General features: G+C 57.9%; 1 protein-coding gene across 4 annotated transcripts; it reads left to right on the top strand.

Annotated features, from left to right (window-relative positions):
* Positions 1 to 68: 68 nt before the first annotated feature.
* Positions 69 to 26,844, top strand: PAK4 (p21 (RAC1) activated kinase 4). 4 transcript variants are annotated; one of them, XM_072848778.1, is made up of 10 exons: positions 69 to 148; positions 1,011 to 1,075; positions 21,246 to 21,469; positions 23,400 to 24,074; positions 24,607 to 25,050; positions 25,158 to 25,291; positions 25,399 to 25,525; positions 25,608 to 25,733; positions 25,860 to 25,994; positions 26,116 to 26,844. In XM_072848778.1, exons 3-10 carry the CDS (start codon positions 21,266 to 21,268, stop codon positions 26,269 to 26,271), a joined length of 2,001 nt encoding a protein of 666 aa, XP_072704879.1. In that variant the 5' UTR covers positions 69 to 148; positions 1,011 to 1,075; positions 21,246 to 21,265; the 3' UTR covers positions 26,272 to 26,844. The 4 variants fall into 4 exon arrangements, with proteins under 4 accessions (XP_072704879.1, XP_072704877.1, XP_072704880.1 ...); XM_072848776.1 differs by lacking the exons at positions 69 to 148; positions 1,011 to 1,075 and adding an exon at positions 13,189 to 13,337; XM_072848779.1 differs by lacking the exons at positions 69 to 148; positions 1,011 to 1,075 and adding an exon at positions 13,401 to 13,694.

The raw sequence follows: 26,844 nt of genomic DNA, 5'->3' as shown, positions 1-26,844 counted from the left end.
GCCCCACACGCCCCGAGGCCACGCCCCAGAAGGCGGTGCTTGTTGCCGGGGGAACGCGGGCAGGGCGGGTGCCCGGATGCGGCTCGATCGCAACATGGCGGCGGCCGAGTGAGCGGGGGGAGCGGCAGCGCTGGGCTCGTCGTGAGGGGTGAGTGGGGGGCCGAGGGGGGGGCGAGGGCCCGAGGGGTCGTGGAGGAGCCTGAGGAGAAGGGGAGGCTGGAGGGGGCGCGGCGGGTCGGGGGAAGGGGACTTTGGGGGCCTGAGAGCAGATGGAGAGGCCTGAGAGGAGATAAGGGGATGAGGGAAGGGGGAGACTGGGGCCGGGAGGCTGAGGGAGAGAGGAGATGGGGGACCTGAGCGGGGGTTAGGGGTGGGGGCTATGGGGAGGGAGGGTGCTGAGGGGCTGGGGGTTTTGGGGGCGCCGGGTGTGAGGGGCTGAGTGGCCCGGGGAGAAGGTGGTGTGAAGGACTGAGGGTTCTGGGGGGAGGGGCAGTGGGGGTGCTGGAGGGGAGGCTGGGGGAGCCCTGGGCCGAAGGATGTGGGGGTGAGGGAGTTGGTAGGCTGCGGGGGGGGGCTGGGAAGAAGGGGAGGGTGAGAGGGTGTGGAGCTGGGTTTGGGGAGCTCCTGAGGAGCTGGGGCGGGGGGCCGTGAGCGGAGGGACAAGTGAGCTGTGCGCTCTTGGGGAAAGCGGTGGCGCCAGGGAGGGGGATACGGGGTCTGCCCAAACCCTGGGGGCTGGTGGGGCGAGCAGCAGGAGGTCTGGAGGGGAGCGCGGGCAGGGCAGGGCTGAGCCCGGGCGTGGAGAGGAGCCCTGGAATTAGAGGCGAGGCAGGAGGGGAGCTGACAGCGGGCGGGGAAGCCAAGGGAAGGGTAGGGATAGGGCTCTGCCTTCCTCCAACACTCCCCATCCTAAAAATAGTCAAAATTGTGGGTTACAGGGTATTGCGGTCTAGGCACCGTGCCTGGCCACGTGTCAGGGAGCCTTACGGAAATCTCTTGTTCTCGTGCAGCATCTTTCACCGGAGGATCCCGGCATGCTTAGCTGAGTCGGAAAAGAGTTTTCCCTTCCTCGCAGGTAGGAAACGGAGACAAAATCATTTGCCTGGAGAAGCCCTTTCTCCCCGGGGCTCCTGTCACCGCGCGTCACTCTTCAGAAGTCCTTATTCTGCGTGTGTGCTTTGCGATCCGATATCAGAGAAGGGTCTTTCTGTGCCGGAGTGTGTCTGATGCTCTTCCCCAAGCACAGGAGGGAAGAGAATCAGGAGCAGCACGATCGCCGTCGCTATTAGGTTCTCATAGAAAAGCTGTCGGAGCCCCCCTTGGCTCTTTGGGGTGTGGAGATGGGATCAGCCCTCTCCCCATGCGCTCGCTAACACACTGGGGTCCAGCTGGGCAGGAGCAGCTTGCAGGAAGCACAGAAAAACATCCAAGAATTGTTTTTTCTGGTGTCTTTTATCTGCATTCTCAGTTCTGTGTGGTTTTGTACACCCATCAGCGTTCACAGGGCACTTCTCTCCCCGGTAGCGAGGCGAGTTAATGGTTGGTTGAGCTGCAGAGCCCTGGGGTAGATTTTTCCAGCGTCTCATGCGACTTTGGGCCGGGCATTCGGAGGCAACTGGGTGCCTTCGCGCAGGAGCTGGCGTCCCTTGGAGCTGCCGTAACTCCTCTGTCTCATGCTGAACCCCTCAAAAAACAGGGTTTTGCCCTGGTTTTGGCACATCGGGAGCAGGGCAAGAATAGAAATCGCGGTCTCTGAACTCCTCTGCGGCGCTCCCGTGGCTGTAAACGCGAGGTAGCGGTGCTGCGCCGGCCAAAACTGCCAGAGCTGGTGCCGGCAGCGCCTGGGTAAGTTGTCATTGGGGACGGAGAATCAACAGGCAGGAGCGCAGGCAGCGTGTGCCCAATGCAGGTACGGTTCTCGGGCTGTGAAATTATTAATTTCTGTAACTCCTTTCCCTGTGCCCACGCGTTCACTCCACTGAACGTATCTGCAGCTGGAGATAAGCGCCCTGCACTTCGTTTTCTGTGTGTTCCCATCACCGGTGGTGCTTTGTTTGTCAAAGGGAAACGAGAACAAAACAAGAAAAGTTTCAGGATTAGTTTTGAGTTGCATTTTCCCGGTAATTTACTGAGTTTTGCAACAATTAACTGGGTGGGCTGCAGGGCCGCAGAGGGACTCTGACAACGCCCTACGCAGTAGGCTCGTAAATAACTGCAAATTGGATTTATTGAGAATACCCAGCTGTGGAGCGTGGCGGTGGGGAAGATGCAACCGACCTTAGGAGAGCTGTGGAAAAAAAAAAAGAAGGTTTTAAATAAAGCCCCAAAGTTTGAACAGTGGCCAAAGAATGAGCTGCTGGCTGCCAGTACAAACATGAACTAATCCTGGCAGCCTTTTAAGGCAAGTATCTTTAGTTCTGGTTAAGAAATAAACCTGTTAGAAGTATGGATTGTCCCTGGTGCAGGTTGAGGGAGGTTTTCTGGGAGCTGCGGACGATGAATGCCACGTAGGAATAGGACTGTGAAACGTGGTACCCGGCAAGGGTGTGACGTGAGGCTGCGTGAATCTGCGGCCGGTTCATCTTCCTGCCGCTATAACCACCTCCAGAAAGATCCCTGGGAAACCTCCTGGCTCTGCTGAGGAGTTACTGCCCTGCAATTCTCACATCCCAAATAATTGGAACGTATTTGGGCGTTGAAATAGAGGCAGAAGTTTCCCGGGAAGATGCCGGTGGGATAACAACGGCTCGGGTTGTGTTTCACCTCTGCCGAGTGGAAACTGCTCTGCTCCCCCTCCCGTGTCGTTCCGAGTTCCCAGATGTTTTCCAGATACCGGTTATCTTCATTTGCGCGTGTGGAGGTGACATTTATTTTACCAGTGCTTATCAAATCTGCCAGAAGGAAGCTGTCTCTCTAAAAATAAAAAAAATCACAGGGTTTTGCTCCGAACCGTTCAACACGCTTTGTTGTCACGTTGGTGACTCGTTTACGCGTGGGCTCTGCGAGCCGTGGGTTTGCGCGTCCGTCTCCGTTTAGAAGGTGGAGATTTCATCGCTGACGTCTCGCTAATTGCTGTCCACCTCGCTGGGGATGAGCAGAGCAAATCAGCGCAGCCTGAAACCTGGACACCGCATGCTTGGGAGCTGTCAGAGCAGCGAGGAGGGGAAAGCAGCGCCGGAGGAGATGGGCTCTGGAAGGGACGAGGTTTGGGATGGGGCAGCTCCAGAGCACGTTTGTGGAACGTCCCTGCGACGCGCTTTTCGCCTTGCAGGCTCGGATCCTCCGCGCTTGACTTTTCCGATGAATAATTTAGGAATTTGTGGGTGTTTGGCAGAGGGGGTGGGAGGGGAGGAAGCGTAATTTTACATCACCGCTGGTGGTTACAGCTTACGTAGAGCCTTCATGGCCAATTTAGCACTGCTGCAGAAGAAACGGTTCCCTCTAAACGCCAACGGGACGTGTTCCTGGAGCTGCGGGGGACCGACACGCTGCCACGCTCCTGTCCTGGCATGGGAGAGAGCAGCCTTTATCGCACCACGTGCTTTTGCCCCGACTCCAGAGGGATTTCCCGACCGCGGTGCCAGGTTCGATGTCCTCTTCCCAGCCAAAACGAGTGTCCGGAAGACGAGGAGCAGGGCTGACGAGCCTGCAGGTCCTGGCTCTGCGGCGAGTTTTGCCTCCCCATCGAGATCACTTGCTTTGGGGCCACATCCTCAGCTCTCCGATGGAAGGATGCGTCCCCCAAAGTCCCGCCTGGCTCCGGGAGAAATCCCAGGGACGTTTTCACGGCTTCCCTGCAGCCTAATTACAGCTGCGTCTTTTTTATTTAATAAAATCTGATTTCTCCTGAGCTTAGGGGAGGAAGGGAGGAATATTTGCCATCTGCCTGATGAATCGAGCTGCGGTAGGTTTAGTGTTTTCAAAGGCAGCTTTGCGCGGCACAGGCGCAACTCGTGTTTCCAATCCTTCCTGAAGGATTTGCTGTTTTCATAGATTTTGATTAATTGGCATAATTGACAATTGGATAATGTTTTATTAACTCTTCAGCCCCTTGTGTGCTCTTTCTGCAGCTTTAAACAAAACCCTTTGAAGCTGCTTCTCCTCGAGTAAATGATTCCGGGCGTGAGTTTCTCGCTCGGTTTTTGGGCACTTGCGTTGCAGGCAGAGGATGTTTAAGTAACGATTATTTTCTCTAATAAAGTTGGACGTAATGAAAGTGTAATTCTTTTGAACTGTGCTCGCTCTACTCTTCCTTTCCCCGTGTCGTGCACTTACACGGTGCAAATAAGCTATAATTTCTGTAAATGATGTAAGGGGCTAATTAAAGGTTTTACTCGACTAATCATCTTGCAGTTTAATTAGCACCAAATGGTAATCACTTGCTGAAACATAAATTGACTTCTCGGCTGCTTGTTGCGGAAGCATCCAGCCCGCTCCGGCAGGGCTGTCGGAAAAGGGGCGCGGAGGTGCTCTGCCTCCCATCCCGGCTTCATTAACCCCAGCGCCAGCACAGGCGTTAATGAGTTGTTGCCAAAGACATAACCTCGCGGTTGCGCCTTCCTAATGTGCAGCGTGCTCCGTCTGGGCAGGTGGTATCAAGTCGGGTCGTTAAAATCTCTTGGCCTGACGAAGGGAGGGAGCATCAGCCGGCACGGTACCCGCTCGGAGCTTTTATTTCCCTGTTTTCCGAGGCTGGGCTGTGCAAAGCTGACTCGGCTGCCGGCCCGGGAGCGCCAGCACAGCCGCCCGTTGTGCAAATGTGATGGTGTTTTTACTGTCCCTAAGGCCACATCGGGGCCTTTCCAGCAAGCAGAGAGGGAGCTGAGCACCAACCGCTCTCTAAATACACCCTGAAATTGCCTCACAACACCAACGTCTCATCACCCTGCCCTCCTGGAGCCTCCTGGCTCGTCGAGAGCACGTGTAATTAATGCGCTGTGCAGGGGGGAAGAGCTGGAGATGGCCGTGTCAGTCCCGGTTTGCATTCTTGGCGTGCCTCGCTCCCCTGACCCTGCAGCTTCTGGCTCAGGGGAAACCTTGTGCTGCAAAAAAAAGCTGAGCCCGGCCAGAAATTTGCGCTCCGTGGAGCATATTTGGGTCCGGTGGCATCAGAGAATTGTGCCAAAAAGTGTCGGTCACTGTCCGCGTGCGCTGGGACGAAGCACAACTGTCCCCGGCGAGGACACGGAGGTATGGGAGGGGTCGGAAGTGTCTCCATCTCATTAACGCCGAAGGGGAGGCCCTGGGTTTTGTGCTTGTGATTGTGTGGGGTTGTTTTTTGGTTTTTTGTTTTCCTCCCTGAAACAAATACTTCAGCTGATTAAAATGTTCTCGCCTTACAAACTGCCTCCAAGTGACTCCTCCTCTTTCTTTTGAGAGCAGGCTCCTTCAGAATAGCTGCTGCAGCGGGAGGTGGATTTAACAAGCGCTGGGGTAGGCTTCCGCGCTCCTGGATCCCTGGCCGATCACCTCCCCCGTCGCCTGGAGCTTCCTAACGTCTTTGGCTAACGAAGAGCAGGGTGGTGATGTGGCAACCCAGCTTTGGTGTCCTGCTGGCACCGTAAGAGGCAGTAGCAAGGCTACGGTGTCTTAACCCCACCAAGAAATCCCCCCTTTTCCGGTGCCTTCCCCACCGGGAATATCCACGGTGTTGGATCGGTGGAGGAACAGCGTGGGCGAAGGTGGGGATGTTGGCAGCGATGGGGTGAAGGCTGGGCTGACGCTGGGGGAGCCTGGGGCCGGCCACGGAGCATCCCTCCTTCACCTCCCGCTCTGTGCACGTGATTTAACAAGCTCCCTCGTCAGGCGAGAGGGACATGGCAGATTTAGGAGCCTGGCATATTTGGGCTGGTGGTCCCTGTTTGGTGCGTGAGGAGTCCGACTCCAGCAGAGCTGTCAAGGGTTCGTGCAGGGACCCCTCTGCCCTCAGAGCAGAGAGGGAGCGAGAAGTGGAGGTTGCCCACCCAACGTCTTTCTTGCTCGATAAGGATTTTTAAGCCCAAACCATGTTTAGAAGTACAGTCCACTGCTAGGTTGCATTAAAATCATCATTACAAGTAATTCCCCTCCGAGGCTGCTGGGACAGCGAGACTGGTCGCTCATTAATGGAAGGGACTTTGGCTTCCTTGGTGCTTATTTATCATCTGAAACTTTCTGTCGCCTGTCGACCCGCTCCCAGGTCAGCCGATGTCCCCGCAGAGCTCTTTCCTGACGCGGATTACCGACTTTTTGCTGCTGCTGGGGTTATCTGGTTTCGATATATAATAATAGAATGAAAACAACATGGTCTCAGCGATCTCCCTCTCGCACAGCGTCTCCTCCGGCAGCCTCAAACGTGCTCCGTCCCCTCGGCAGGAGTTAGGTGTGTGGGGGACCCCACCCCGTGTTTCAGGGTGCTGGCATTGCTGTGGGATACGCAGCCGACCGAGGGCTCCCGCCCTCCACGAAGGAGCCCCGAGAGGTAAATCCGGAGCGCGCGGTGGCTCCAAGCCTGCCGAAGGCTAATCGGGTTTGTCACAAGCCCAAGGTCAAGCCTGTACTCGCTTTTCTTGTTTCTTTTTTCTTTTTATCCATTGCTGAAGAGCTGGAGCGTCTGAATTAAATAAATGGGGGAACCTTGGACAATTTTGTTTATTTCCCCGGTGGCTTAATGCCTTGTGAAGATGTTGGAGATATCGGCTACAAATCGAGTTCCTCTCCTCCACCCTTGACCAAAGGGATCTTCTGCACACGGAGAAACCTGTTTGTCCTGGCCAGGATAAGTGGGAGGAGAAGATGCCAGATATAAACCGGGAGACTCTTCTCTTCTTTTTTAAATCAGTTTGGAACTTCCTCTTGAAATCACACTCGAGGGTGTGGTTAACCCCGCTGCAAGCAGGGGGGTCGCAGGTGTAATAGCTCCTCGGCTGGGTCGGCAGTTATTCCTGATCCCCTGTCCCAAAACAGTTCATCTTTCTGAGATTTTCCACACCAGTTGTCAAACTGTTTCTGCTTCCAGAACAGATATCCCAAAACCGGCGTGCGATTTGCCTTTCTTGCGCTGAAGTGACATCCCTTTAACTACAGCACCCGCTTGCTGTGTTGCCAAGTACGTAGTAGGATGGAGTTTCCTTAGTTTGGGATCCTTTAGGCTGGATTTTGCTCGAGGATCATTGCTGTTGTTCGAAAATCGGCGCTTTTGCCCGATGCCGCTTTGCTGGGAAAGCAGCTATGCGCAGAGCTGGTCCTTGAGGCCGAGCTGCTGGGGCTCTTTGCTAATTAAAACCGATGTACGTACCCAAGCGCAGATTTAGATCTTGGCTCGAGGCCCTTGTCTGTGCTCCTGGCTGGCGTAGGTGTAGGTCTGCAGGGTTTTGAGGAAGGCTTTTGGGACAGGACAGCAGCTCCCAACTCCTGGAAGAGCCTGGGCTCGAGCATTTCCAGTCCTCCCACCCCTCCGGCACGTCCAGCTGGAGCTGCTCTGGGTCCACGTACAGACATTAGGTCCGGGTTAAAACCCGAGCACATGAAGGCTGCTCAGGTAGCACCCACGGGCCTCACACCTCCGCTGCCTCCCAGGGGTTCAGCACATCATCCTCGCTCAGAAACGAGCTCCGCACATCCCTCCTGGCTGGCTCCCTATTTAATATCTGCGCTAATTATTTTCTGGTGCCCTGGGGTGCAGTCCTCCTGCCCTTCCCACAGCAGTCAGGCACCGGAGCGATTCCGCTCGGGGATTAAATGAACGAAGACTTTCCAAGCGTCTGCCAGCTCGGGGAGAAACCTTGTTTGAATGTAATGGTGGGGAAAGCGGAGGTGAGGAAGTGGAGTGAGTTTTATGTGATATCCTGCATCGAAGGGTCGCCTGGCAAAGCAGAGAAGAGCCAGAGGATCAGTTTGGGTCCAGAGCTGATTTTGGAAAGTGATTTCCCAAAGCGACCCAAGATTTCATCTCCTGTGTGTCTGTGCATGCAGCTAATTCTGCTTTAAAGGGAGAAATTCGGTCTGCAGCGCTTCTGCCTGTATCTCTGGAAAATGAGATAAGGGTAATTGGAGCTCATGCTTCGAGGCACAAATTGTGTCTGCGGGGAATGGGAGGACCGGCCCGTTTCTGGTGCAATATTGTGCCATGATGATTTAAGGGAGACTTTCTGGGTGCTGGGTGGCTTTGTCTTGGGGGGGGGAGTATTGTACCGGTTCCATGAAGCTTTAGAGAATAAGGTAAAATTCAGTTAGCTGAATCAAAGTTGGTGGACTTGATTTTTGGCCAGAGCTCTTGGTGGGTACACGAAAAAAACAGGTGTACCCCATTTCTTTATTGTACAAAATAATCCAATAGTTTTGGGAAAATCCCATTGCCTTCATTGTTGTCTCTTCCCCTCATGCTGGTTTTTTTTGAGCGCGGTAGCTGGTTGCACGAAGGATGCGAATCCTTTTCCGAAACTTGCCGGCGGCGTTGTCTGCTGTTCTCTAGCACCTCTTCTCTGAAGACCTCGGAGCTCTTCGTAATCACCTTCCGCTCGGAGGAGCCGGTATTATCCTGCTCTGTTGAAGGGGAAACCAAAGTGCCCAGAGGTGACTTGCTCCTTGTTGCAGAGCAAGTCAGGAGAAGGGCCGGGAACAGACTCCCAGAAACCTGCCTTTTGGTGTTAAAGCAGGAAAAGGACTTGAGCCGTGGCAGGGCAATGACTCCGGAGTGGATGGAAAAAGGCAAAAATTAAAATTAGTTTCTCACTCGAAGCCTAAGCTTTCTGCCACAAAGAAAATGCCTCGCTAGGCTGGTTTTTGTGTGTGCTGGTAACTGTTTCGGACCTGGCGTTGCTTTGCTGCTGCTCTGTGGAGCATCAGATGCAGATGGAAATAGCGAGGCTTCGTGTTTGCGCAGCTCTGAAACAATATTTTGATTTTCTGGCTTAACCCTCGCTCCACCAATGGCTGGGCTTTGCCAAAGCAATTACTCTCTTACAGCTGTTCACAGCAAAATCCTGCAGTATCAAGGCAATTGTACCGGTAGAAATAAATTGGGAGATTTACCCAGATGCGAAATAACCTGTCAAAATCTCCCCTCTACTTTCTAGCAGGTAGTTCCCCGATTTCGGAGTGCGAGGTGTCTGTACAAAGAGCTGTGCGACACAGACGGGCGCTGCAGCCATCCCCGATTTCAGCCAGCGGCGTTGCCAGCCATGTTGCAGAGTCAAATGGTCGCTCGCTGTCACAAGCTCTGCTGAATCCAAACTAATTTATTCCTTAAAAAAAAACGCAACAAAACAACCTCCTGCAATTGTTTCCCTTCCCGTTTGTGGCGGGCGATGGGATTAAGGTTTAACCTCTCTCCGCCTGGTCTGCGGGTGGCTTCAGAGGGAGCTCGGCAGGCACTTGCCTTCCCTCCCCGCAAGCCCTGGCTTGTCGAGGTCCGCAGGCTCCTGCACCTGAAACTCGTGCGCAAGCATTTTCCCCGCGCTCGGGGCGGGAGCGGCGATGTCTCATTGTGGGATGCCGCTGAACTCCATGGTGGGGGTCACGTAGCCGTGGCCCCGCTCGGTGCCACCGACTCGGTGGTCCAGCACCTGGACCTCTAACGCGTTGGGCTCACTTTTTTCGCCTGTGCTTCCCCGTCTTGCCGCACGTCGTGCCAGGGCGGTGGGACGGCGCTGGGGCGTCCTGCTCGGTGCCCCCCAGCAGGACGGAGGAGACATGGCCTCGTGAAAGGCTCTTTGGCAGCAAACGTCTCGCCGTGGCCGCAGGTAAAACATCTGGGGCTGCTCGGGTCGAGCTCAAGCCCCGCTGGAGTTGCAGGGACGTGCGCCGAGCACCGGCGGTGGAGCAGAGCTTTGATGTACTGGTGCCCTGTGCCGCCACGTCCTGCAGGCCGGAAGTTTTGCTTTGGGACAACGAGATTAAAGAAAATGAATCCCCTTTGATCGAGCTTTTGAGGCTGCGTTTGGGGAGGTGCGTTGCCTCTGAAACCAGGAGGATCCTTGCAGGGGTTATAAAGTACTTCAGATGCTTTGAATTCCAGGATTCTTCTTCCACTCCATCGTCCGCCTGTGGATGTCGGGTTCCTTTAAGTGGTAATCCGTCATTTAATCCATCCCAGGTACCGCCCCATCGGCCGTCGTGCTCTCCACCACCTGCGTGCTCTGGCAGCCTTGACCAGGTCCCTGTTTTTGGCCGCTCATCTTCCTCGAGCGGCCTGGCGCAGGGCTGGAAGGCTGACACCTCTCCTCCTCTTTGAAGGTTGCCTCTCCCAGCGCGGGACGGTTCCCTCCTTGCTTGTGCAAAGCCAGCCGGGCCAGTTCAACCCGCCCTCGCCGGCAGGTTAAGCAAACCCGAGCAAAGCGTTACGCTTCCACCGTCTCGGTGAGGCAGACGGCGACGTCCTCGGCTGGAAGAGGACGCCCGTCTCTGCCGCTTCGCTTCAGGTTTGTCCTTTGAGATCTTCCATCCTCGGACAATGTGATATCGTCGAGGAAATCCCAGGTTTCCAGCTGAGCTGCCGGTGGCGCTTCTAGTACAAGGTGATTTATCAGCAGGTATGAAATCCTCTTGGCGCAGTCCTCGCTACGCAAATATCGAGCCGTCGATCGGGGTTCTTAAAGCAAACTGTAAGAACAAAGGCTGGAGCAATAACAGCTTGAAGCCGCATGAGAAGTTTATTGCCAAATAAAAGGCGATAGCGGGGCTGAGCCTGTACCGCACAGGCCGTGGGGAGGATGAAGTCTCTGCAATAGCTGATACATCGCTTTTTTCTACTGATATTTTGGAACTTTGTTGTGCGAGCAAAGCCCGCTTCAGCTTCTCGTAGGGTCGAGTTGCAAGTGGAGTTAATTTTGGAGATAAGCTTTTGTTCTGGGGCTCTGAGGCGCTACGGGGATGTGCTTACACAGTGGGAAGGGAGTAATTAGGTGGTACCGAGCAGGCAAGTGTGCTGCGGGTTCAGGAAACATTAGGATCGTCTGCAAGGCGAGGATTAGGAAGACGTGCGCCTTTGCTAATTTTGTTCGAATTCTGAAAGATTTGGGGGCTAGAACTATTTCTTTGATGTGCTTTTATCTTTCTATGAATTAATTAGTGTGTTTCACAAGACTCTAAAATTGATGCTGGGGGCTCTTTGTGCTCTTGGCAGCGGAAGAGAGCAGCTGGTGAATTTTTGTAGTCGCAGCAGCTTTTGAAGACGTGGAATCAGAGGTTTTTAAGCCGCTGCTTGTTCATACTGACACAAGAGAAATAACTTTCCAGAAGGACAAATGGGTTTTGCCTCTTGCGTTAACAGAGATGTCGTGGCTCAAGTTCTTCCCAGTTCTCCGCTGCTGTTTTTCTCCTTCCCAAACAGATAAAACAAGGAACCCGTGAACCCTAAAATATAATCTCGAGCCTGCTCTCGAGCTCCTGGGAGCTTGAGATGAATTTGGTGCTTTTTACCAAGCTGGGTAACATCTTAAATAGCTGCGGCCGCAGCTCTCTGTTAAGGTTTTAAGCGAACCGCCTCTCCCTCCGAGCACGCACGCAGCTCTCGCGTCCCGAAAGGCTCCAGCACCGATGGATCCAGGCTCACGAATCCGCCCAGCGCAGGCGTCTGCCCGTGGAGCTGCCGTTCAAGACCCCTCCGAGCGACGCGGCAGCATTGGGATCCTCCGTCCCGGTGATGCCAGGAACACCCTGCTTGGGCTGCACCGAAACACGCTCCTTCACCACCTCCCCCAAACACCCATGGCACTCCTGTACCTTCTCCAGCCGAGCGGAGTGAGGTTGTAACTTGTGAAATTGGAGAGGAAAAAAAAACACAAGTGGTGGGAGAGGTTAGTTTTCATCTGATGATCTTTTTGTTTTTTCCCCCGGACGCCACATCCTTCTGATGAGATTCTAGGAAAGCTTCCAAGCGCCAATTAGGAGTCCGATGGTGGTGCAGAAGATATTTTGATCCATGAATATTCTGAAAGAGAATAAATAGGAGGAAAATTAGCGCAAATGGGAAGTGAGCAATCTCGTTGTAAACCATGATAGATGATTAACATTCCTGACTGTGGTTTTTTTACCCCCTCCCCACTTGTAAAAGGCATTTGAATAAAAATAAGAGCTTCTCAGCTGCAAGACATCGTCGAGCTCCGTCGGATGGAGTTGGCAGAGGCGCAGCCATGGTGGCTCGACTCCTATCGCCCGCAGGTGCCTGCTGCTCTCCTCTGTCTTGCCCTCGCTGCCCGGTTCATGGTCTGGCACCTTCCCGGCAAACACCGATGGGGTGGACCATGCACGGTGGAGGCTCGCAGCTGCTCGGTTGTTCGGCACGGCGGGCTGCCGTCAATTTACGACACCAGGAGAACCTCCCAAGTTTCTCTGCAAGATTTGCCGGCTCGTCAGGCCAATCTGAGGGTGCTTCCTTTGAGCAAACACCAAAGGGGAGAAAAGAGAGGAGCGAAATACTCACGCTGACACCAAAGCCTTGCTTTTCTGTGCCGGAGAGGGCTCAGGCACCGTTCCTCCTCGCAGCGAGCGAGAAGGAGGGTGCGCACCACCTCATGGGACCCGCCAATTAGTGCCGTTTTCCTTTAGGAAACGGCATCGTTCTCATTCAGCCGGAAGGCTGAGGAAGAGGCAGAGGCTTGAGGCAGCAGAGTTGTGATCCTCACCCTTAGGTGAGGCTCCGATGCCCAGGTGAGGAGCCCCTCGGCTCATCCTCGTGCAGAGGGTCCGGATTGCACCTAGCATCCCCTGGCCAGGCTTCGGGGGTCGCGTAGCTTAACAAGGGGTCTAAACCCAGCAAAACGCTGCGGTCCTGGCCATGAGGGGTTTGGCTGCTGCAGTGCCAGCGTGTGCCGGTGGTCCCCATCGATGGGCACGCTTCGCCAGCCTGCTCTCTACCCGCACCCCGGGGCACAGACACGCTTTTAGGGGCTCTTGAGAAAGCTGGATGAAAGCACTGAGGGGACGTGCAGGGGGAGGGAGGCACGTTGGAAGCACGGTGTGGCAAAGGGCTGCTGCCCTCACCGGGGAAATACCCAGGCGAGCCGGGCTGGGAGGGCCGGTTCTTCCTGCCAGGGTAGCCGGCAGGTTTTCTGCCGGCTCTCCCCTGCCCTTTCCCTCTCCTTCCTTCCCCCTCTCTTGATCCCCAGCCACCCGGAGGGGCACTTGACTGGCTGCTTTGTTTCAAATGTTGCTGCCTCATTGGTTCCCGGCTCAAATCTCCTCTATTCCTGCTCCGCTTCTCGCAAGCTTCGTCTTTAACCCCTCTGAGCCTCGTGGCGGCTGCGCTGCCATCTCCTCTCCCGGCTATTCCTTCCTCCGTGCTCTCCCGACGGATTACCGGCCTTGCAGCGTGGGCCAGAGTTCAACGGTGGCGGCACTCCCGCTCCCGGAAAATGGTAATAACGCCTGTTGAATCGCGGGACCATAGCGCCGGCGTTAGTCACTGTGTCGGGCACGCAGAGACTGTGGGAAGCTGTTATTTCGGTCGCTGACTTCGGAGCGGGACTCACCGCTGCGGGAAGCGAGCAGGCCGGGCTTCGCTCGGCGAGCGGCTTCGCCTCCCCAGACCCCCTTTGGGGTACGCCAGGGTTAACCGCGCTGCTCTCCCCTGTGCCGATCTGTCCCCGGCATCTGACCACCGGAGGATGAAGGAGAGGAAAGTCCGGCTGTCCCGGTGCAAGCCCGGAGCCCGTGGGAGCCCGGCGGCAGGAGCGTCTGCCTGCGAAACCGGTTCTGGAGCGCGATAAGAGCAGGTTGGGAAGTGCAGGAAGCTGGGAAAGTCAGCACCGCAGTGGGGAGGGGGAGAAAACGCTGGTGGGGAGGGCTGCGTGCCAGGACCACCGTGTTGGCCGGGTCCCCTGACGGCAGCGGTCGTGTCCCCCGTGGGACCAAGAGCGGCCGTCAGGATCCAGGAACCGGGTGGGGGTCCGGGAGCGCGGACCCCGGCCAGCGTGGGGAGCTGATGGCGGATCGCCCCGATCCGTAGGTCTCCCTACATCCCGTCCCCCGCTGGCCCTGGCAAGGACGGGGACGCCGCGGCCCTGGTCCTGCGCTCGTCGGCCCGTCGCTCCCCGGTGCTGGGGGAGGCGCTTTGGAGTTTGCAGCGTCAGGAGTCGGGAACGCTGCTGCCAGCCGGGAGCGTTGGGCTGGAGCCGCTGGCCGCCAGCGCGAGCTGCGAGCCCCCCAGCCCCCTTTCCCTCCCCAGGGGCACCCCTGCACGGTTTTGGGGGGCTTCCTCGGCCCCCATGCCCCTCTCAGGGGGCCAGGGCTCACGGTGATCTTCTCTCCCTCCTCCCCCTCCGGCTTGCAGGAAGCAGGAGGATGGTGAAGGTGAGTAATGCAGAGTCTGGCTGATTTTTATGTTTGTTTTTTTCATGAGTTTTAACCAGGGTATTTGGGGAGGGAGGAGCACGAGGGGGGACTCTCGGAGGAGGTTTATTCCCCTTCCGAGCCCGAGCGGGGTCAGGCAGCTGTTGGAAACGCGCGGAGCAACAGGGGATCTCTCCATCTTGCCGGCTGAAGCAGGTCTGTTGTTCGTTAGCGGCGCTGCGAGGTGAGGCCGGTGTTTCGGGGGGAACAGAGTTATTTCTGGCAAGGAGGAGGGGAGGGACTCTCGTTTTCCCTGTGCGGAGGGTTTGCATAGGAAGCAAAAGGGGAAAAACTGAAGCCTGGCAAGCAGGGGAAAGCTGAACCCTGCATCTGTGCCACATGCGGGATTTGGACTTTTAAACTGAATATCCCTTGGCACGGGCTTCCTGCTTGGCCGCAGCTGGCGCGCGGGTTCATGGCGTGGAAGGGCTGGTTGCCGGCTAATGCTTCCCAGCTGGTGGCAAGCAAAAGGTGCTTCTTGCCTGGAAGCAAGCGGTGGTAGATAATGTCACCTGGAGCCAGTGTCACGGTGGGAACGAGGTTTTGGGGGCTTGTAAGACCCCCTAAAAAGCCTCGTGAGCGAGCCTGACCTGGCCTGAGGAGGAGACCTGAATGCCGGAGTCGGTTGTGAATCGGTGTGGTGGGTGACGGCGCTGGCACCGGGGGGGTTCCCCGTGCTCTTGGGGGTCCCGTGGGCTCCTCCACCCTCAGAGGAGGCTCCCGGTGAGCTGAGCCGATGCCGGGCGCAGCCAGGACTCCAGAGCCCCCTCTGTGTGGTTTTTTTTTCTCAACACCATGTAATTCGACCAACTTCTGAGCGCCCTCAACTAAAATTGTGTCTTGAAATCCAACCGTCGCCTGTGTCAGGCGGAAAGTCTCTTTGCGGAGCCTGGGGTAGGGGCAGCAGCTCCGGGATGCGAACGTGGTGCAGCTGCAGGACAAACAGCCCCTTTCTGCCGCTCCGGGGAGCAGCGGTGGCCGGACCAGATGTTTATTTTGCTGGGCCCGATGTGTTTAAAGAGGAGGCGAGCATGTGAACCACGTACAGCTGCACCAGAGATTTCTTCTTGGGCACAGGGACAAACGGGAAGCTGCTTCTGGATCCTGCCGGGGATCTGTTAAATCTGTTTGCCATTTGTCCGCACTAATGGCAGGACGCTCTCCTGCCAATGAGCATTCAAATGTATCAGTTTTAGATTTTATGCAAAGGAACAAATTCCCTGCGTGCACCTTTGTCATCTTCCCCCCCCCCCCGCCCTTTATTTTTCATTTGAAAGCTGCTAGCAAACTCCCCGCAACGTAGATAAGGTAGGTTTCAGGGTGTTCGTCAGCAATGGAGAATATTCTGCCCTGTTTTGTTTACTCAGGGCTGCTAGAAGCGTTAGTTAATGGCTGACTAATTAAACAAAGCGGAGATAAAGGGAATCTGACCTGGGCTAGGACGGGGCTGAGGAATGTGCATAGCTCTGGTGGAGGCGAGTATCTAGAGGGGGGAACGTGGGGGAGATGTTAACCCACTCTTAACCCCTTCCTCCCCCTGCAGAGAGCCCCGTCCCACCACCAAGAGCTCCTCCAGGCTCGGCTCTGCCCCCCTGCCCCTTTGTGCTGCCCGTTTTCCCCCTGCCAGCCCCAAAAGGATTTTTTTTGTGCGAAGCCAAGGTAGATTTGGAGGCTGATTAGCTTAACTAGCAGTGTCCCGAGGCGCTCGGATGCTCCAGCCTCCGGTGTGCAGGTTGATGTATATCCTCCAGCTGTATTTTCCTTAGACTTCCCTGCAGTTAAACGCAAAGCAAGCAGTTTTTAAACATCCCACTCAAAGTTTAGCGATTATCTCCCAAAACCAGGAGACCCTTTGCCATCCAGAAATGGGACTTCGGTGCGCACGGCGATTCTCCGCCAAGGCCCCTGCGTGTGAGGAAGGATCCCGTGTGAAGGAAGCAGCTTCCCAGGGCGGTGTTTGGGAGCGACTGGTGCAGGTGAAAGGAGGGGCCAACCTTGCTTTTGCTTTCGGGCATGGTCCTGCCACGGGGATGGCGTGAAACGCCTGTTCCTCCCCAAAATGGCAGCGGTCTGCCTGGCCTAGAAGCTATAGGAAGCCGGCGTGATGCTCACCGCAGCGGTAAAAGGATGAACCGAGCAAAAGTGCCCGCCCCAGGGTGACTTTTTAGCCATCGGGGTCTGCAAGGTAAAGTTTTCCTGGCTCAGGAACCCCATAAACCTGCTGGTTGCGCGCTCACGCCTTCGTTTACTCCTAATTAATGTGTTTGCCTGCGCGCGGTGCGGTTCAGGATTCACCCCAGCCCAAGCCGGCACTCGGTTGTGCTGCAGACAGCCGGAGAGCGGCTGTGTCAGACCCCTGGATTGAGCAGGTAAAATGGGGAAGTGCAAATATACGGGATTCTCCCCGTTTTTTAAAGGAGGACCAGGACGGAGGTGGAGGCATCCAGGCAGAGGAAGACTCGGCTAATGGATCAAGGGTTTATTCAGAAAATCTCAAAGATTGGGAAAGCTGGAGAGGAGGGAGCGCCTTTGCGGATGCTTTGAATGTGGCGGGATGCCGGAGCACCGGAGCTGGGATTTCCTGCGTGGAGAAAGGGATTGTCTCGGGAGCTGTTGAGTTTCGCACCGTGCAGCCTGTCGGAAGCAGATTCAGGAGACTAAAATGGAAGGAAACGGCCACAATCGCCACCCGAAGCCAGTGAAAGTGGGAAAAACGGATCCGCCCCGCGGCAGCCCGGGCTCTGCCGTTCTCCCTGCGCCCACCGCAGGATTTCGGCATTGTCCCTGAGTCCCCGTGTGTCCCAGGATCATCCCCTTCTGCAGGATGGGGACGGCGTGAGTCGTGCCGGGGGTGTCACCCAGCTCCCTGAGGATTCAGCCCCTCAACTTGACCAACTTAAATCCCCTTTTCAAATTCTGTCAGCTTGCTTCTAGCCCGGTCCTGGGCACCGGCCGCCGTGAAACCAGCCGGTGGGGTTAGGCACTAACTAAAGGTCACGCTCGAATCGCATCCCGCCAGCTGCAGCATCACCCCAAAATCCTCCTGGCGAGCTCCTTTTGGGTTTGGGCACTGCAGGATGGCACCGCTCCTTCCGAAACTGGAGAAACAAGGGAGTTAAATAAACAAGCCTTAAATAGTGGCCTAAAATGCCAGGCTTCCTTGCGTTTGTTTTACGCAGCTGCCTCCACGTCCCCGATCCCGTGTGGGAGGGGTGTGCTTCCTCCCAGCCGCCTGCTTTTACTAACAAACAAATAAAAACTGGTTTTTCCTCTGCCAACAGGCTTTTGCTGGTGAGACGGCAGGGCTGGAGCTGGACATGGCGAGAGGCTCACGCCTCTGTGGCTTGGTGGCTTCGTCCCCACGGTGGCTTTCCCTCGCCGCCGGTGCTCTATGTCCTATAAAAGAGGGGGTTTTGGTGCTTTTTTAATGTTTTAAAGCCCGAGCTGCTTCTCAAGTGAAAGTGCTGACCTGCTTGTGGTTTCAGGCAAGTTAAAGGTGGGTTAATTTGCAGCTTTGTCCTCTTCTCTCCCTGGGGTTCGCAGCCAAAGTGAGGAGCATTGGTGTACCGGACACCGGGGTTCACGCTCGAGCAGGAGCCTGTTTAAAAGCATCGTCTGACCCCCATTAATTGCAGCACCTCCCGGACCGCAGCTCGCTGAGTGCCAGCAGATCCCCGGCAGCGGCCGTGAACCGAGCTCTGTCACCCACCGAGTCCAGAACAAGCCGGTAGTTACAGAGATCGGCTGGATTTGGCAACTGCCGGCAGACTTGGCAGCTCTTGGCACCGCTGCCAGCGGGCAGGTGCCGGCGTTGCTGTCAGTAGCCGGAGCACCGAGCTGGAAATACCCGGCGCTACCGGTCTTTCCAGGCTGCGGCGAGGGTGTTTTGGCAGGGGGCTGCTTGCCTCGCTCACCCCTCGATCTGCATCGGCTGCACCGACCACCAGGACCCCACGTGTACGGGGCTGGACCCGGAGGACGCTCAGCGTGTATTTAATGGGGGGAAAAAATCAGAGTTTAAGGTCATTAAGCTGCTTTAGGAGCATTTTGAGTCACTAATCTTTCCCCTCAGCTCACGCTGGTGTTTAATAGGGTCCAATAGCTCCAACCTGTTTCCCTCCGGCTCTCATCCCGGTCGGGATATCAGCAGAGCCACAATGCACGAGAGTGAGGGCTCGCTCTCGAGCGCGCTCGCTTTAGGCCTGGGCATGGTGGTATCCATCTAAAGCTTGATTATTATTTTTTTTTTCCTACTCCAACCCAGAAATTTCTTCCTTTCCCCTCCTGCTCCCAGGTCGGGAGGAACAAGAACATGCCTGTCAGAGATCGCGCCAACTTCCAGCATCTGCTCCGCTGCAGAAATTATTGAAACAATTCAAAAAAAACCAACGTCAAATTGTTGATTCAGGGGAGCCTGGCCAGCGCTCCGGGCTCCCGCTGGGCAGGATCTGTTGGGTACCTTTGAACGTGGAAGGATGCGGGCGTTTGGACGGTGTAAACAAGCCGCTATTGTGCCTGGCTGCGGGTGTTTACACCAGGAAAATCGGCTTCGGGGTCCACCCTGGGGCCAGGCTTCCTCCGTGGCCACGGCTCTTCATCCTGGGAGACCAGGATGCGTTCAGGGATAGTCTCGAATATGCCGTAAATGAACAAAACTTGTAAATAAACGAACAAAACCGGCTGCATCGGGTGGCTTTGTCTTTGCAGCCTGCAAAGGGAAACCGTATAACTTGTCAGGCCAAAACTGGGTTTAAATTTAATGCTGAAAACGTGCTGGCTGGGCTGCTAAGTTTAGCTTCAGCAGCCTTGACTTGTATTTAGGTTCCTTGACCTGTATTTAAGGGCCTGAGTAAACAGTCTGCTGTTCTCACTCGGGCTGAGCATCTGCACGCCTGGCTTTTTGCAGGTCAGGCTGTTTTTCTTGCCAGTTTATTCAGCTTGTAACTTAAAACGCTGCCTTAGAACCACGCTTAAATGTGGTTTTAAGTGACACCCTGTAAGTAAAAGGCTTAAGGAACGGTGTTAGTCACTGACGTCCAGTGAAATTACCTTTTCCTGGGTGTCGCTGGACCGCCTGGGCTTGTATTTGCTACTGAGCTGCTTTCCTCATCGCACCTTGTGGCTTTTTAAAAAAAAAATCTCCTCACTTTTAATTGTGGGAGGGGATTTTTTGCTTAGTTTTTAAATTTAGGAGCATTACATCAAAGGGAGGAGGGAAGCAGCAAAATGTCTGCAAGACCGGGGCTCCCAAAACGTCCCTTGTGCTGGAAGAAAAATAACCCCTGTGCGAATTACGCTGGGGAGGGAGAGAAGCAAAGAGGAAAGAAGCAGGATTATCCCGGGGGGAGAAGACCCCCCGTCCTGCCACCCCTTCACGGCTTCAGGAAGACGACCGGAGCCGTTGCGGAGAGCAGAGGGATGTTCCTGACCATCTCAGCTGGTCGTGTGAGCTGCCGAATCCCCGGCCGCAGCGTTATCTCACCTCCGGGATGAGCGAAGGCCCGGCAGCACGGCGGTTGCGGTGGAAGGAAGCAGAGTCCAGCCCCAGCTGGGCTTGGAAATGCCTTTGCGGTGAGGACAGGCGTTAGTAAGTGATCCAAGCCTGCGTTGTCCCATGATTCACGGAGGCGATGGTGCTTCCCGGGGCTGAGCCGGGTCGCGTGGCCCCCGCAGAGGCTCCTGCCAGGAGCGAGGAAACTTGCTGCTGCTTTGGTGTCCCACCAAAAGCACCCCAGGCCCCTCCGGTACCTCTCCGAGAGGTGCTGCACACCGCCGGCTTTCCTTTGATGGAGAACTTTGCAGAATCAGTCACCGGGGACCAAAACAGGACCTCGATCTGGAAGACGGTGGTCGTAACCGAAGTCGTTCCGCAATGCAGGGGTGCATGCGACCAACACTGACCCTGTCTTGGCAACACGTCCCACGTGCTTGAGAAAATACCTTTAATTAGGGAGATTTTGCTCGAGGTCCCAGCCAGGCACCCGTCCGCCTGCCTGCTGGGCTCGGGCAGACCTCCGCTCTGCTCCCTATCCAACCGGTTCCCCGTCACTTTGGGGCAGCTGGTGACGGGGAGCCGGGAGGAGACGCTGGAAGGGGTTGCTTTGGGTTCATCCGTGGCCGGCTAACAAGCCCGGAGGAGCATGGGGTCGGTGTTTTACCCATAGGTGTCTGTTCAGGTGCTAGTGTTTAACTTTGGTATAATGATGAATGTCTGCTGGTTCCCCTGCCCGTCCCGGTGGGTGTTTTCTGCCCCAAGGAGGCTGCAATGTGTCGGTTGAAGCCCTTGCAGGGACAGTTGCCAAACTCCGGATCGAAACCAGCGCAAGAGTAATCGCAGTGCTGCAAAACGCTTGCGAGATCAGCCCTAAATCCCTGGGTGCTGGGACACAGCGTCTCTGGGGAAGCCGCTGGTGGAACAGCTGGAAGGAGAAGAGCCGAGGACATTGCCCACCCGCGTGGTGACAAAGAGGGACGGCGGGTTGCGGAGCCGAAGCTCGTGTGGGATTTTCTTGTGTGCTGTGCGGGTGGGCAGCCCGGAGCCCTGAAAGGCTCCTTCGGTTGCCCTGGTTTGCGATCGATTCCTTCGCGTTAAATAAATGAAGGCAGGAGGGACCTGCAAATGCGTCTTCAAACACGCAGCGATAAAAATGGGGGATAAGCGGGACTGGTGGGGGGATCACAAACGCAGCTGTGAGTTCGGGTGGGCTATAAAAACCTGCCTGGATGGGGAACAGCCTAACGAGGCGCGGGGCTTGCAGTCCCTCAATATGTTTCCTTTTTGGCACACATGTGGCAAGTAATTATTTTGCCAGAGAGCAAGATCAGTTCCTAAAGAAGGGGCTGTTCGTTTTACGGCTTGCTGAGGTCCCCGGCGCACTGCCCACCTCTCCCTCCTCCTCCAGGCTTCAATTTTGTCCCTCTTCTTTGCCCCCCAGGTCTTCTAGCCGGCCTCACCATGTTCAGCAAGAAGAAGAAACGCATCGAGATCTCTGCTCCCTCCAACTTCGAGCACCGCGTCCACACCGGCTACGACCAGCAAGAGCAGAAATTCACGGGGCTGCCGCGGCAATGGCAGGGCATCATCGAGGAGTCAGCCAAGCGCCCCAAGCCGCTGGTGGACCCCGTCTGTATCACTGCCATCCAGCACGGCTCGCAGAAGGTAGGCAGCTCCGCCGGCGTGGCCTCTGCCCCATCGGGGAGGGCTGGTGATACTGCTTTTGGGGCCAGAAAGCCAGGCTGGGGATAATTTGGGCTCCATGCCCTCTCCCTGGGGTGCTGCGGAGCAGGTAAGGCGGCAGTTCGGTCTCTAACCTGCGCAGGCGGCAGTGGCATCCCCACAGCCGACCGCCTGCCCCTTCCCCGCTCAGCGTGGGGCTGTGCGGGACAGGGACCACCCCGCTGCTGCCCACACGGTGTGAAAACCTCTCCTGCATCCTCCCAGCAGCTGGAAAAAACCCACCCACCCTACAAGAAAACGCCAGGGAAACAGTGTCTGTTCCTTCCCATCTCATCCCCTCCCTGTGCCTGTGTTTCCCCAAGCCGCTGTTATGTCGTTTTTTTAAAGTCTGGCTTGTCTGCTCCCCTCAGTCGAGGACACCCACACCACGCCTGCGCCCCAGCTCTCTGCTCTTCCTCCACCTTCACGCTAAAGTCCCCGGCACCGGCCACGGTGTGACCGGCATGCCCAGCACCGGCGTTCCCGCGTGGCCGGTGGCTTTGCTCGCTCGGCTGGTTTGCCCCGGACAATGGGCCGGCTCCAGCGGCCGTGAGTAACGCTGGCTGCAGCCCTTCCAAGCGGAGCCGGCCGGGCAATTCTGCGACCCAAAAAGACGCCAAAACCGGCAGGGCCCCTCAGCGCTGCCAAGCTCCGTGGCTCGTGGTCGGGAGCAGCTGCATCCCACGCAGCCAGGGTTTGTTGCAGAGGTCCAGGTTCAGTTCGCCTGTCGAGGAAATAACCCGCTCCCCGAAGCAGTGGGAGGAGGAGGAGGAGGAAATATAAATAGCCAAGGATGGCGGGCTGCGCTTGCTCACCCTGTACGCAGATGCTTTCTGCAAGAGGAAGGCATCCTCCTCTTTGGAGGAAGAGGAGAGGCCTCGAGGACGGGTCGCTCCCGTTGTCCTCTCGCCTCTTGCTGCGTGGCTGTGCGCTCCGAGGCTCAAATCCCCCAGGGTGCAGATTCCTCCCCGAGGGCTGGGAAATGGGGCACGTCCCTCCCCACCCCAGCCAGTCTGGAACCCCCTGCGCAGCCCACAGCTCCCCACTTTGGGTGTCCCACCCGGCTGGGACCTGCCTCCCAGCATCAGGCTTCGTTTTTCCCTGTTCTGCTTTTCTCCTTCGCTCCGAGGCAGCACTCGGGCCAGGCTCGTTACCCTTTGGCTAAACGAACCGCGTCTCTCCTCCCCCCCTGCATCTCCTCTCCCTCCTCCACGGGCCCATGGCACCGAGGGCAGGTGGGACCAGCGCCTGCCCCAGAGCTTTGCTGGGGCTGGACCCCAGCCATGAGCAAAACCTGCTGCCTCTGCACAGTTACTAATAACGGCGTTCTGGGGGCAGACGGAGCCCCTGGGCACAAGCCAGGGGATGAGGCGCTGCCGGCATCCCCCCAGCCCCTTCCCCGTGAGCCCCCCGAGCGGGGCTCGGTCTGGCCAACGGCATCTCGGGCACGCGGTGCCTCTTGCAGCGCTTGGCCCATCTGGGAAGAGAGGCGCGAGGCCGGCTCCGGCTCCCCGAGGGATCACCCTGTTATTTTGGTACCTAGAAAGCTCCCGGTGGGGCCCAGGGCTGAGGAGGAAAGGCAGAGCCCCCTCCCCTCTCCCCCAGCCTCCAGCATCCTCCTCCGTGGGGCTGCACGGCCCCGCCGGGCTCAGCCACCTCCCGGCGTTCGACTGGACCGAGGTGGCATCGGCGCCAGCCCCTGGAGATCCCCTCCCCTCCCCGTGTCCCCTCTGTGTGAGCCGTGTCCCCGTCACCACCAGGCATTTCATTTTCATTTTTTTTTATTTTCTTCCCTTTTTTTTTTTTTTTCTTTCTTTTGTTCTGTTTGTGCTTTGTGTTCCTGTCCGCCTCCCGTCCCACGTCCTGCTCAAAGACCATCGTGCGGGGCAGCAAAGCCGCCAAGGACGGCTCCCTGACCTGGCTGCTGGACGAGTTTGAGAACATGTCCGTGTCCCGTTCCAATTCTCTGCGCAGGGACAGCCCCCCCTTCCCACCCCGCCGCGACCAGCTCTACCAGGAGAACGGCCTCTCCGAGGGCCCGGCCGCTGCCCGGCCGCACGAGGATGCCGGCAGGAGCAAGGAGAAGAGCCGTCACAGGGCCAGGAGCGAGCTAGAGCAGGGCAAGGAGAGACCCCGGGAGAGGGAGGACCAGCGCGCCCACCACCAGCAGCAGCCCCGCGGGCAGGAACCCGGCCCCAAGCCCGCTCCCCCCACCGGCGGCCGCCCACCCCCTCCCGAGTACCCCAAAACCCCCGCCGAGCGGGACGGCTGGCGGGACTACCCCGCCGACAGGGACTACAGCGAGCCGGCCGACCGGGTGGTGCGGCGGGAGCGCCCCGAGCCCTCCGACAAGCGCCCCAAATCCACCTACGCCGGCGAGACCAGCCCGCAGTCCCCCCGGGACAAACGCCCGCTCTCCGGGCCCAATATCCGGACTCCCAACATCCCCGTCTCCGAAGGGGTGATGAAGACGGCTCAGCAGACGGGACGGCCTTTTAATACCTACCCGCGGGCTGAGACCGACCCCGGCAGGGGCGCGGGTTCACAGGTAAAGGTTCCCCCCCTGCTCCCCTCCGCTCCGACCAGATCCGCTTGGCAGCGACCTCTCCTTCTTCCCCGGCTGCACAGCCCAGGGGAGCTTTTCCTCGCTCTGCCTTTCCTCCGCCTCCTAGAAAAGCAGCCTCTCTCCTCCGCTTCCTAAGCAAGCGCCAGCTAACGGGCTCCTGCGCTCCGATTAAGACCGGTAGGACCAGCACGCACCGAAGAACGCCGGCCCCACGGCCGCTCCGCGCTTTCCTCCCCGGTGCCGTGCTGGCAGCACGGGCCCCATCCTTGTCTCCGAAGCAGCCACCAGCTCCTCTGCGGTCTCCTCTCCCCCTTCCTCGCTCCTTCCAAGCCTGTCTCGCGCAGACCTTTCCTTCGGCAGTGCCCGGCCCTGCTAACGCCTCTGCCGCTCGCTTGGCTGGAGGCCGCGGGGTCGGCACCCGTCATTTTGGGGACAGCGGCAAAATCCCGGCTCTGGCCACGCGCTCTGCTGGGCTTTTGGTGGCTGACATCCCTCTCCTCCCATCTCCTTGCAGGCAGAGCACCGGCCGGGACGACCGCAGGAGGTGGCATCCAACGGGCCGGTGAGCGGCGTTGCCAGCTCCTCCCGAGCCCACCCGCCCGGTCCGCCGCGCTCCAAAAACCCTGAGCCGCCCCATCCCGGCCTCACCCCGCACGCCTCGGACCCCCACCTTGCTCGCCAGCCGCCCCCCGGCCCCCCGCCACCCCCGGCGGGGCCGCAGCAGCCCCGCTCACCCCAACGTGAGCCCCAGCGCGTCTCCCACGAGCAATTTCGGGCGGCCCTGCAGATGGTGGTGGATCCTGGAGACCCCCGCACCTACCTGGACAACTTCATCAAGATCGGCGAGGGCTCCACCGGCATCGTCTGCATTGCCACCGTCAAGAGCACCGGCAAGCTGGTGGCCGTGAAGAAGATGGACCTGCGCAAGCAGCAGCGGCGCGAGCTGCTCTTTAACGAGGTGAGGCAGAGCTGGGACCCCTCGGGGACCCCCCCGGGCTCGCTCAGCGCCCGCTTTCAGGTGTCGCGCGTCGTGGGGGGGGCTCAGTCGCAATCTCCCCTCGGCAGGTGGTGATCATGCGGGACTACCAGCACGAGAACGTGGTGGAGATGTACAACAGCTACCTGGTGGGCGACGAGCTCTGGGTGGTGATGGAGTTTCTGGAGGGCGGCGCCTTAACCGACATCGTCACGCACACCAGGTACGTCCCCGGGGACCCCCGCGTGCCCCCACCACCGCCGGCTTGGCGCCGGGGTCGTCCGCCACCCCGGCACGCTCGGCTCTCGCTTCCCGCCCTCTCCATCGTAGGATGAACGAGGAGCAGATCGCGGCCGTCTGCTTGGCCGTCCTGAAGGCCCTCTCCGTCCTCCACGCGCAGGGCGTCATCCACCGCGACATCAAGAGCGACTCCATCCTCCTCACGCACGACGGCAGGGTAAGCGGCGGAGGGTGCGGAGCCTCCTGGCCAGCCGAAATGCGCCGGCCCTTCTCACCAGCCGCCTTCCCTGGCTTTCTAGGTGAAACTCTCCGATTTTGGGTTTTGCGCCCAAGTGAACAAGGAGGTGCCGCGACGGAAGTCGCTGGTGGGGACCCCGTACTGGATGGCGCCGGAGCTCATCTCCCGCCTGCCCTACGGCCCGGAGGTGAGCCCGCCGCGTATTTGGGGGTGCGTGGGGCAGATCTGGGGGGCGTGGGGTGGGCTTGGGGGCGCGAGGCGGCCGCACCCCTGAATTAACCCCTGGCTTTGCCGTGTCCCCCCCACCCCGCAGGTGGATATCTGGTCCCTGGGCGTGATGGTTATCGAGATGGTCGACGGGGAGCCGCCCTATTTTAACGAGCCGCCGTTAAAGGCCATGAAGATGATCCGAGACAATCTGCCCCCCAAGCTTAAAAACGTGCACAAGGTAAAGGGGGGTGACGGGGCATCCTGGGGAGGGGGAAACCCTGCGGGGGCTCCCCGAGGTCCCCTGGGACGTGTCCACCCCCCCGGATGTCACTGACTGCCGCCCCGCTCCCTCCCCGCAGGTTTCCCCCTCCCTCAAAGGCTTCCTCGACCGCATGCTGGTGCGGGACCCGGTGCAGCGGGCCACCGCCAACGAACTCTTGAAGCACCCCTTCCTGGGCAAAGCGGGGCCCCCCTCCTGCATCGTCCCCCTCATGCGCCAAAACCGCATGCGGTGAGGAGCCGCCGACGCCGGCGGCCACCCCGGCGCCCTCCTCGCCCTCACCGTCGCCTCTTAACTGGATTCGTGACTGTGCCACTACTGTCGGGGCGCTGGCGGGGGCACGGACCCCCCCGCACCGTACTACTGAGCCGGGGAGCGGCCGGGGAGGGGGGGACAGCTCGGTTTTAACGACTTCACCGACGCTCCACGCGGGGACAACGGCGAGACCACGCGGTGACGCTGTCCCGATGCCCCCCTCCTTGCTTCCCAGCAGAGATTTGGGGCTGGGGGCTTATCCCACCCCGGACCCGGTGTCGCCCCCGCCCTGGGGAGCCGTTTGGGGCATATCCCCCCTTTCTTTTTCTTTTAAATCCCCTTTTTTTTGTCCCCATCCGGCCCCAGGGTCGGGCCACCACCTGCATCTCCACGGGGGGGGGACGTGTCCCCAACACTACGGCCCCGCGGCCTCACTACTGATTCGGGGTCCTTACCACCCCCCCCGCCCCTTCCAAAACCACGTTTTTGTTCTTTTGGGGTTTGGTTTTTTTCCTCTCCCGTTTCGTTTTTTAACAAAGCTATTTATATTGTC

The sequence above is a fragment of the Ciconia boyciana genome, chromosome 33, assembly GCF_034638445.1.
Source record: "Ciconia boyciana chromosome 33, ASM3463844v1, whole genome shotgun sequence".
In the NCBI taxonomy this organism is placed as follows: Eukaryota; Metazoa; Chordata; class Aves; order Ciconiiformes; family Ciconiidae; genus Ciconia; species Ciconia boyciana.
This window is presented reverse-complemented; position numbering and strand designations above follow the sequence as displayed.